This window comes from Merops nubicus, unplaced genomic scaffold (genome assembly GCF_000691845.1).
Source record: "Merops nubicus isolate BGI_N331 unplaced genomic scaffold, ASM69184v1 scaffold5292, whole genome shotgun sequence".
In the NCBI taxonomy this organism is placed as follows: domain Eukaryota; kingdom Metazoa; phylum Chordata; class Aves; order Coraciiformes; family Meropidae; genus Merops; species Merops nubicus.
Genome location: NW_008592731.1, coordinates 26,925 through 39,017, shown reverse-complemented (window position 1 = coordinate 39,017; position 12,093 = coordinate 26,925). Strand labels below are relative to the sequence as shown.

General features: G+C 39.1%; 1 protein-coding gene across 1 annotated transcript; it reads left to right on the top strand.

The window, feature by feature from the left end:
* Positions 1-3,793: 3,793 nt before the first annotated feature.
* MARCH1 (membrane-associated ring finger (C3HC4) 1, E3 ubiquitin protein ligase) lies at positions 3,794-11,885 on the top strand. The gene is made up of 3 exons (XM_008935227.1): positions 3,794-3,949; positions 8,595-8,742; positions 11,584-11,885. Exons 1-3 carry the CDS (start codon positions 3,794-3,796, stop codon positions 11,883-11,885), a joined length of 606 nt encoding a protein of 201 aa, XP_008933475.1.
* The last annotated feature ends 208 nt before the right edge of the window (positions 11,886-12,093 follow it).

Here is a 12,093-nt window from a genome sequence, read left to right as displayed (position 1 = left end):
ATTTTCATGCTTGCACTCATCTAAGAGATGGCAAACGTAGGTGAAAAATATTTTCTAGGTGGAAGGCAGAATAACTAATGTGTTGTAACTCCTGGAGAAGACTCCGTACATCATTTATAACTACACCTAAAGAAACAGAAAGTTTATTAGTTGATTTAGCTTTTCAGGTATCACCAGTTTTATTTCATCAGTTCTAATTTCAAAATGCATGCTTCAAGATACTTCTCGGCAGGCTAGACAATTTGATATGAAGGAAAGCAAGCAGTGTGATGAGTATTGAGACGATGATTCCAGTGAAGGCTCTCTAACAAAACTGTGATCAGACATTGTAACTATGCCTTCAGTGCCTGAGGGAAAAGTTCTTCAGAAAAATTTCACTTTACTTGGACAGGTGTTGCGTATCAACAACGCAACAGACAGGACAAAAGAAAGTGGAGAGACATACAAGACTACATAATGGGATCTCCAGCATTTTGCTATATCCACCTTTCTCTCTAATTTCTCTCGTTTTCCTTTGTCTACCATCCTATCTCAGCATTCTGTCCATATCCATTAGAATATTTAAGATCAAAATACTTTCAGATGTGCAAAGGGAGACCATGCTACACGGTGTTCAAAGACAGAGACTGGCACAGACTTCTGGGGGATGGTTTGTTCTGACTGCTGGAGTGGAGGGAGATTTTGTGGTTGTTTTGACCTTGGCACAATCCATCTCAAATCCAGCACTGAGCATGTGTCATGGCTGCTCTGGTATTTCCCGTGGAGTACTTACTGAAAAATGCAGCTCCTCACCTGCTTTGATTGAAAAGTGAATTGGCCTTGCAGCAAAACTGTGATTTGTGGCATGGTTGTTAGATTGTGTGGGGGTTTGTTTGTTTGGGTTTTTTTGGGGTTATTTGTGTGTGTGTGTGTGTGTGTATGTGTCCAAGTTGTTGTTTGAGAGCTGGACTGTGATTAAAAAGCATTTGCTACTTAGTGACTGGAGAAAGATGCCTTCAATTACTTATGCTGCTGTTTTCCAGGGCCGAGTAGCCACAGGTGGGAGAGGACTAGCTGCAAAGAGAATAACAGTGATGCACAAACTAGATTCTTTTGATATGATGATTGTAGAAGAGCAGCTAACAGTAGCATCTAATTCTGTTCTTAACTAAATTAGTGGAAACAGATTCTACTGCTTTTTTTCCATGCTTCTTTATAGGTTGCCCACATGTAGCTTGTTTTTTGATTTTTGATTAATAAGGGCGTATGCCTAGGCATCTGAAATATTTTTTTTTCTGGCATTCTAGATATGTGCCTCTTGTTCTTCGTGCCACATATGCCCCACAGTTTTGCATTATAGTGATAGTTCTCTTGACCAGTGGTTTAATGTTTCAGCTGCAGTCTATCTGTTAGGATTATCTTTTTAGATAAGGTAGCTGGAGAATACTGTGCTAGGAGATAATTATCCTGTTCTTAAATAGCTTACAAGGTAAGAAAAGACAGCAATTGTAAAAGAGAAGCTAACGATGGCACCAAAAGCTGATCATGTTGGCCTCTATTGAACAAAGAATTGGTTAATGTTTCAGTGTTCAAAGAGGCTGCTTGGAAATTAAACACTTTGCAGGGTACTTTTACATCCTGTATATACGTTGATGTAAAATAATTTCTAGCAAATGGGAGCTAGGAAGAAGCTCCCAATATGGAGAGATTATGCTATAATTACTTGCCATAAGGTTTCTTGCACAGTTCCCTGAAGCATTTAATAACACTCTCGGTCTGAGGCAGAGCACTGGACAACAGCAGCACGAGGTCTGGCTACTCCTGTATTTCCAAAGCATGGCATTTCTTGGTTTAGTCTGTGTGTGGATGATTAGGATGCAGGTACTAAAGTTCTAGTTGGTAAATAACAAGTTTTCTTGGTAGTACTTCCAGATTACAAAACCAGCTACTTCATTTTAGAAATTATCTTCTCAAGTTACTTAATAAGCCTTTTTTACACTTTTTAAGGTTCTGCTAATTGACAATATACACAGCTAAAAACTACATGTTTGTGAAGACTGCATACTGATTGTATCACTTCTCCAGCTTTTTTAACTGTCACTTAAAAGATAAATATAATGCTGTCTTGATTTTGATAAAACAGAATTATTAGTTCTTTGCAGTTGATGTTTATCAAAGTGAGATTTTTCTTTATGTCATTCTTTTGTTAATCTAGGTGTGCATACCACATGTAGAAGTGAATTAAAGTATGTTTCTCTTTAGAAATACACCCATTTCTGGTTCAGTTTTAAACTTTTAATGGGTGTTTTAAATACAGCACAGACATTCATTTGAATTCCAGAGAGGTTTCTTTAGTGTCGTGTAGGGACAGAAATAGATTTTAGGTAAACTTTAGACAAGTCTGCCAGAGAAGAATTTGTACCAGCTCATCTAATGTGCTAACTAGGCCAAGGTGAGGTTGTGCATAGATATGGCTGTGTGATGCACCATGTGACATGGAATGTTTAAAATCTATTTTATTTTTATGTTCAGTGGCTAATGTAGCAGGAGTCTAATTTGGGTCTTGTATTGTTCTTTTTTTACAAGAATTTCTTCTCTGGGATATATCTTTTGAAAAAAGGGGAAATTACAAATATGTTTTCTGTGAGCCTGCTCAGTAGTTCCTCTCTGAATGTGCTCTGAATATGTTTGTGGAGAAAGACATGGAAGAGGTGTATTCATGGCCCAAACCCTTCTCTTTTCAGCCATCAGACCTGGCACATTCTGTTGGTCTGTTTGAGGACACCTCTCAGAGGCTGTAACCACACATTGTATAGATGATGCAGAGTGCCCTAGGATGCTTTTATTCAAATTACAAGGTTTGAAGTCCCATCTCCCACCAGCACTTCAAATCTGCACAAGGCTATTTTGATCTCCTGACATGTGTGGAGCCCTGTTGTTCTTTATTACCACTATTTCTTCCTCCTTCATGCACTACACAAATTCTATTTCTGCAAACTACCATTGCAGCTGCTTTTCTCCAGCTGCTAGGTTGATGGTAGGGAACAATTTACTGTGGAGCCTGAACCAATTAGCACTGCAATAAGTGACCAGGAAACCCTCCCTAAACCACAGAAGATATAGAAGATAAATAGCTCAGGTACATGTTCAGACTACTAATATATCTTCACTGCCCATCTCCCTTCATCATACCCTGCTCCAGTTCTTCAGAGCTTTTTCCAAAAGTGCTGGATAGATCCTTCAGGCCTGGTTTGAGGTGAGAAAGATGTTTTTCTGTGTATTCCTAGTCTGTGTGCAGAGTACAGTTTCTGTAACAGCTCCTAGTAGAAAATTTTAGCCTTCATTTTGCAGGCATGATTATTTCAAGATAGAGGTTAGTTCCAAGTATTTCTTTAGATTGTAGAAAGAATTACATGTTGCATGATGACTTTAGCTCTGAGTGAGAGCAGAAGGAATTCCTTCCAACTGTAGATGTTGTTTACATTTTTTTGCTAAATGATGAATAGGGAGAAAAATGTCAGAAACGGGAAATATATTTAATATGAGCAATGTCATGCCCATACTAGATTTGCCTGTCAAGCCCCCTTATGTGCACTTGTTAAAAATAAGGTTCCTAAAAATACCCAGGAGTTAAAGATCCAAGCATTCATAGCATGTTGCAGAGCAGCCCATTTACTTCACCTTCAATTTGGCATCCTCAGTGAAAAGCCCCTGCAGGAGGGAGATTTTCAGTTGTAAAGGTGTTAATCTGCAAACCTGCAGTAAGTATGGATTTACTTCAGGAAATCTATGTAGACAAAATTTTGTGGCAAACATGACAGAAGATTACCAGTACCATGAGGCAGCACGCAGGCACAAAATGGTAGATCCGGGCAGGCAGAGAGTGAATCTACAGTCTGAAGGTTGGGAAAAGGAACAGAAGCAGCAAAGTCTGCAGAGTGAGACTGTGTGGTGTGGTAACAGCTTCTGTGTGAGCAGTGTGAGGCCTTTGGTTCTGCACTAGGTCATCCTGAAACCACTGTGGAGAAAGTTTAATGCAGGGAATTAAAACTGCTGATTTACTTTTGTCTATAAAAAGAGAGGCTCCGTTAGGGTCTCTATGATATGAAGCAGCATTCTCACATCTGCATACAATCTGTTTTCAGAGGCTATTTAAAGTTATCCGTAATTATTTGTTGCATATTGATTAACCAAGCTTTTGTTAGAAGTGACGTGTAGGCAGGCAAATTTTTGTTATTTAAAATAAATATCAGACTATTGGATTTTCTCAGAGTTTGTTACAGGAAAGGGAAGTGGTTGGCTACGTATGATTTGTGTTCCCTGTGAGCAGGCTATTATTTTTTTTCCTTTTAATTTTTTTTTTCTTTCCCCAGAAGACTCATGGCTACATTTTGTGGTTAAGAGTGGGTTATGAAATGAGTAACTGTTCCCTTTAAGTTTCAGAGAGAGATAGTCTTTAAGAACAAAACCAAAACACGAGGTAGAAACCTAGAACAGGGTGCAGTTTTACAGCTGCCACTTTCAAGATTATTACAGACTTCTCTGGTAGTAAGTGTTGTACACGAGGTGCACAGAGTGTTTTAGAAGTAGCTGTAAGTAGTAGTTGGGGTAGGACGAACCTTCCTGATGACCTTTACAATTCAGCTTCTTTTTTGTGACAGTTCACTCTGGGTTCTTGGTAGGAAGCTCTGCAGCAGGTGGATGGTCTCCTACCACCCTCCAGTGGTGTGCCATGCACAGTGCAAGTGTAATGTTCAGAAAACGAAAAAGGGACTGGGGATACTTCAAGCTTTCTTCTCAAGATACATAGTGTTGCCTTGTGGATTTGTTTGGTGGCTTGTGTAAAAGGTCTCGTGGTTGTTAGATGCCACAAAGTGTTTTTGCACTCCTGGTCTGTGGAGCATAATGGCATTCATGTGGTTGCTTGCATTTGCAGGACGTAAAACCATCTGTGTCTGTGATGGTTTCCAGTCTGCATTTGTATTGCTGCCAGGATTAAGGCTTCTTGGGGTGATAACAATGGGATGTACAACAGTGAAGGGGTACTTTGGAGGAGGCTGGGCAAAAACTACAGTGTTTGTCTATCAATTTAGTGACTCAATAGTTTGCAAGTCATTATAAATGTCTCCTTTGGCTGTTAGTCTTCCATTTCTTTCTTTCTTTCCAGTCTCTGGAGGACCTTAGAGATATTAACATATAAGATTCCAAGGAAAATTTCATCTTTTGTGTTACTTTTTCTGGTTTTGGTGGCAACTGATATTCTATCCATGCTATGTGGCAGTGTCATCAACCTGATGACATTTTTCTAGATCACTGATGAAGATAATAAAATGTGATGCAATTTATTTTTATCTTGCAATCATGAATGTAGAGAGCCGTGAGAACTGCAGAACCTTCAAAATACACCAGAGGTGAATTTATCAGTACTTGAGGAGGCATTAATGTGCTGTGTCACTTGGTAACACCTACCAAACTTACCCACCCAACTTTAGGCTATATCAAGTCCTGGACTGCAAAGCATAAGTATGAGGGGCTGATGCCTTCATTTTTTGCTATAAATTTTCAAGCAACTTTTATTTCATGTAACTGTGCTTTTATCTAAGCAAATCCATTAACAACAGATAAATTTTCAATTTAAGCCTATTGCAAAAAATCCTAAAATAGTGAATGGCACTTTTCTCCCTCAGGCAACTTAAACTGATGGCTTATCTACTAACACCACTTGTCTAGTAGAGAGTGACAGTAGTCACATAGTACTCAGCTCAGCCAAGCTAAAATATGTGAGGAGGACAGGAAAATTAGGGATCACCAGGAGGAGAGCACAAAGTTTAATTGCATTTCCCTTCTGAGCTCAGCCCAACATGACTGGAGCTGAGAGGACAACTGAGACTGCAACTAGGTCAGGGCAAAACAGAAGTGCAGCTTTGGGAAACACTAAGAGCTTTAAAATGCTCCTAAGTAGTCTGATCCCCCTGCATCTGTCCACGTGAGTGGGGGTCTCTCTTTGGTCCTTATTCCTTTCCTGTATGACAATTGGGAGCATGAGGTGCTCTGCACAGTCTGTCAGTCCCATAATCACCCATGCCCTGGTGGTACCTCCCAGTATCCTAACAGCCATCTTACTTCTGGTGTGGTAATGCATGGGTGGGTAGAACAGACATGGAGCCATGCTGTCTTTTGGGAGAAGAAAAGGGGCCAGAGAGGTCCAGTAGGCCTTGGCTGGATTTCTGTCTAGATTCCATCATGGTATGTTAGCAAAAAAGACCTGCTTTAATCCATTTCTGCTAGCTCATTCTCCTGATACACCCTTCCTGAAAGTCTCAGCAGAAGTTTGTGAGTTTGTTCCTTTATTTACCTATCCTGCCTGTTCATTGTTTGGTTTAGTCAGTTGTTTTTGTTTTTGTTTTTTCCCACCTTCAAAATGTTTGCATTTAAAGTAAGGGTTCCAGCATTCTTCTTTGACTTTAGAGTTCCATATGAAAAAGCTTTATTTGACCTGGGCATTCACATCAATTGTGTGTTACAGAGGGTAAAGTGATTGTAATGAGACTGCAGGTATACATGACAATGAAAATTTACCACAGAATCTTCTCCCCAGTAGACCAAAAAGCATAGCATCAGAGTTGAGGCAAAAACTACTTCATGACAGAAAAATTCTGTTTAAGAATACAGTTCATTCTTCCTTATGTTCAGTGTTGATCTCTCACAGAGCATCCCCAGGTAAGTGAAGGGTTAAGGTAAAAATCGTTTCTTCCATCTGGACAAAGACAACTTTCTCTTTGGAAAGAAAGCCTGTTGCAAGGCTTGAGTGGAATTTTCACTGTAAAAAGGATGAAAGTCATCAGGTCACATGCTGTGTAACCTGGTGACTCTAATGATATGGCAAGACTGTGATTATAAAATGCCTGGCTGGTATGACTGCAGAATATTACCTACATGTACTACAATTAATATAAGGTTCTGGGGTTTTATTTTGTTACTTTTTTTTAACGCCTCCCATTATTCCAAGCTGCCATACAAAACCCAGCAAACTTAGTTTTCACTCCTAAGCAGATGTATCAGAAACTGAAATGTTTCAATGCAGTAAATAAACTTGTAGCTCTGTCTCTGTGTATATTGATCAGAAAATGTTTCCATTCTTCTAAGGACTTATTTAAGCCTTGTGTTTGTAAAATTCTGACAAGGGCTACAAAATGCTCCAGAGATTGTGTTTTGAGGCAACAGCTCTGAAACGTGCAACCTTTAACTGCCTTTAAAGACTGAATTTTTTTTGCCCTGGGATGCACTGCTCTAAAACTAATGGCAAGAAGCAGCATTTCTGAGAGTCAGCCCTCTTGGTGACATTGCATTTACATTCCTCAGCTTTCACAGTGGTTGTACTCCTTCAAAATATGACCAGACAGCAGATAGTGTGCAGACTAGAAGACTTTGTCATTTCCCCAAACCAAACCAGAACAAAATTTTAAAAATATAGCTGACCAATGAAACCCAAACAAGGAAAACTGAGCCAAACTCATACCTTCAAAGTAAATTTATACCACCACAGTGCTCTGTCGTTATCAGGGGTTTTGATACAGCCTTAGTACCTGGAAACTCTTAGGAGCCTCAACCCAAGTGTAGTCGAGATCCATAGGAGCAGAGCAGCTTTGCTGTCCCTGTGGTTAGTTGTGGCCTGGATGCTGAAGCACAGCTCAGCCTTGCATTAGCATGGCTGCAGAGAGGTGGCACTGTTATGTTGTAGTTTGTACTTGTTTCATTCATCAGATGCTGGCAACTGACTCCGAGATTAATCTGATGATTAATTAAGCTATTTTTTTCTTTTAAATGTCATATTCTTCTATCTGTTTTCAAAGGCAAGAAATCCAGTAGAGAACAGTTTTATTTTAAAGACAGGCTGAAAAATCTCACTTCACAAATGAGATTAAAAAAATCTCTGCAAGAGTTGCATTGTTAAATGCAGAGAATAGCCTATTTCATTTTAAAATAGCCTTAAAATAAGCTAGGATTTTAGTGCTGCAATTCACAAGCATATGCCTGGAAGATCTTCCTTGCATTACTGAGGCTCTTTGACTGCTATCATGTACGATCATTTCCACATAACCGTCTTCTGGAGTTTATTGTATTTAATCCTCAATGCAGTTTCATTTCTTATGCTTTTTTTTTTATGGGAAGACTGTTCCACAACTGTGTTTCTCTAATTTTAAGCAACTGTGCATAGCTAAGAACAGTATAAGTATTATATTTTAGTGTTTTGGATTTTTCTTCTCTCACTGCCAGAAGTGTGCATCAGGTAAACTTAAATATTCAGCTTTTTACCTGTCTATTGGCAAGTTATGGCTGTACTGCAATTAAATTACTTTAGATGTCATTCACAAGCACGTAGAAACAGAAGAGGACTCTTCATGCCTCTGAATCTGTGAAAATGAGATCGTTATTAATTTTGCAGTGACAATGAACATAATACTGTCAATGTGTATTATCAAAATAAAAGGTTTTGTTAATTTTATTACTGCTTGGTTCTTTCGGTAGAAAAAGCACAGAATGGCCAAATCAGTTTATTGTAAAATTTTACAAGTATGATTTTTTTTTTTAATTACTTTTTTTTTTTATTACAGTGGGAGAAACTACAGATGACAACAAGTGAGAGGAGGAAAATAATTTGTTCAGTCACATTCCACATAATTGCAATTACCTGTGTTGTTTGGTCATTGTATGTTTTAATTGATAGAACCGCTGAGGAAATCAAACAAGGCAATGATAACGGTAAGTACCTTTTACCTTCTTCAGTCTTGTTGATGTCACCATGGATGGCTTTGGAAGGCAGCTATGTAACTGGTCACATCCTGTTCTTAAGGGCTCACTGATACAGGGCTACATGAAATGTTTCAATGCAGGAGTGATGAGTGCATCAGTGTTAAAAGCTTATGTTGTGCCCCTGCAGAGAGACCTCTGCTTAGCGCAGTCATTACAACAGCTTAACTAGCCTGCTCCTTCTTCCTAGGTTAATCTCCCATTATCTAGATAGTGCTAAAGCTCAGGCAAAAAGATGAGTCAAATTCAAACATCTTAGCGTAAGTTCAGGTCTTACAATAGCAGTTTATTTGTGTTACCCACTTGAATCTCGATACCCTGTAAAACACAACAAAGCCTTTTTGTCAACAAGTTTCCTAATACGAACTTCCAAGAGTCCATGTTCCAGTTGTGTTAGTTCAGGGGGGGGGGACTTAATTAGCATGGAAAACCATTCTTGCATCCTTTCAAGCAGAATTCCACTGTGAATGTCCACGTTCCTGTTGTTTTTATGGTGAGGGTGGTCAAACACTGGAACAGAGAGTTTGTGGAGTCTCCATCTGTGGAGATTCTGAAAACCCAACTGGACATGCATAACAAAAGGCATGTTTTAACATAAGCAGTTTTCGTTTTGTACTATACTTACCCTTTGTGGAAACCATATTCCAAACTGAAGTACCCTTTTCCATTTCAGATCTAAGTCTATACTTTCTTGAATTTAGTCTTAAATATGTTCATGATGTTGAGGAGAATAAAAAGCTTTTGAGTTTTGATCCAAATTGACTTTAAGCACATTAGAGGGACAAAGGTCTCTAGCTTTGTGCTATACTCTTGAGTTAACATGGAAAACAAAACAGGTGGAGCTTTGTGCCTTGCTAGTTAGATAAATATTTGATGATACTCCCAATGCTTGCCTTTCTTGCTATGAGAGGAAAATATGTAACAGGCCTCAGTGAGTCACAGATTAATGTACCCTACAACGTCTTGCTCTGCATTCTTTCTAAATGAGTAACCCTGGGTTTCATCTCAAAAAACCTGGTCCTGAGGACAAGACTAGGAATGGCTTTGAAATTCTGAGTACAACTGCATCACCTTACTCATTAAAAACGGAAAAGGTTTTCCTGAGGATTAGCTGAATTTGCACAACAAAAGAGCCAACATGATTTTTTGTTGTTAGATAGAACGGTTAAGAATCACGTTAATTAATGCTGGTAAGCTCAAAAAATATCTGCTATTTCTGTAGAATTCAGTGTTTGCCAAACGTAATGGATGATTCTCCACAGTAATAAATGGACAAAGAGATACCTTGGAGCTACTTACAACATGGAAAAAAGTGCATATGAAGAGAACTCTTTTGCCCCAAAATTTGCTTGGCAGGGGGAAGTCTGAAAGGTACAAAATTCACTGTGGCATACCAGCTAAGCGAAAAATGATGCTTCCTGTATTACCATGGAAGCAGCAGTAGTACATCTTTACTGCTAAGAGGTGGAAGAAACTCTGAAGGAAATCTGAGCTGTTTATTTGGCCTCTTTGTTCTGAGCTTGGTGCTCCAGCTGAGACTTGCAGGTCCTAAGTGTCATTACCCACTGATGGGGCTTAGTCAGATGGAAACCATACTGTTGTCATAATTAAAAGCAAGAAAGAGACAGTGTTTTTTAAAAACAATTATTAAAGGGAAAAAAAAAAAAAACCAACACACTAACAACACATCACTGGATATGTGACACCTTAGCAAAATATTCTTTGTTACTTCTTTTGTCCCAGGAACAGGGGATTGAAGAAAGGCATGGCAAATCTTTTGTGAACAAATTTAACAAATATTAAAGGATTTGTTCCTGGTGAGTTCAACTAACCAGAGTAAACAGTGGTCAGGGAGAAATTAATAAGCTAGCACCATCACTTAAAACATTGTTACCATTTCTAAGTACTACTTCATGAGACTCACAGAGGTGGCTAGAAGGAAAGACTTGCTTTACGGGAATCCAGGTTAACAGATCTACAAGCGGAGACTTGCTTCTCACTGAAGCTCTTTTGCTGAACCCCAGAGGGACATGGATTGCTTTCTTGCATGTGGCAAAAATTTGTTCCCTGTGTAAAACTTGAGTAAAATTCACATATATCACCAAATTGTTGTGATACATCACCAGTGGTTGAACACAGCATCTGCAAGACATCTTGAATACTACTCTTAGCGAGAAAAACATTATTCAAAAGAACTCCCGTACAGAACCAACAAACCCATTCAGATTGTTCTCTGATGCAGGAGATAAGAGTCCCTTCCAGAAGTTCTTACTATACCCTGGCTTCAGGATGAAGCTAGGACCAGGTAATAATATTGTAAATGTTGGTGTTCCAGGTACCCTAAACAGTGTCATGCTTCTAGCCTGATTTAAAAAAAATCTAGTTGTTATTGAAGATGTGCATGTTTCTAGGTATCCAGCTATCTTGGGTTTTGCACTTGTATTTTTCCTTCAGTAAGCTGTTGAATATGGGGATATTATTGAAGAATACAATAAAATGGTTTGGGTTGGACTGTATCAAGCAATATGCTTCCTTTGTGACGGTGGCCTTGCATTTCTTATTTGACCAAAGTGTAGTTAAGTGATTTAAAGTGGGAGGCAGATGTAGTTTCTTGGCTGGTCTATAGGATAGGAAACTGCTGCTGTTGTCTGCTTGAGCCACAACTGCCCCAGTAGCATGTGCATACTTGGGAACTACTACCAAGTGGCTTCTTTCCAAAACATTCTACTGCAACTCAGTACTTGGTGTTCAATATATAACGATGGTAATAAATATAAATGCTTTATTTCAAAGGTGTCCTTGAATGGCCATTTTGGACAAAACTCATTGTGGTGGCCATTGGATTCACGGGGGGCCTGGTCTTCATGTATGTGCAGTGTAAAGTTTATGTTCAGCTGTGGCGGAGGTTGAAAGCCTACAACAGAGTGATCTTTGTTCAGAACTGCCCAGACACTGCCAAAAAAATGGAGGAGAAGAACTCTTCGTGCACTCAGACCCCGGATGTCAAGGATGCAGTGGTGGTGCCAGTAGCACAGACAGGTACAAACTCTCAGCCGGCAGCTGAAGAAATGACACCTGAGGTCATTCCAGTTTGACAGAGACAGCATTGTTTCTCCCTTGCAGAATAAGGCGTAGTGTTTTCTACACTAAAAATGCTAAAAGAGAGTAGAAATGACTGTGGATTTTTTCAGTTTAAAAAAAAACCCAACACACACAATAAAAACAAAACCCTACAAGGAAAATGGATCCAGCAAAGCAGCTTGTCACTGTATGGAGTGTGACTGTTCGTGAAGTAGTTTCTCA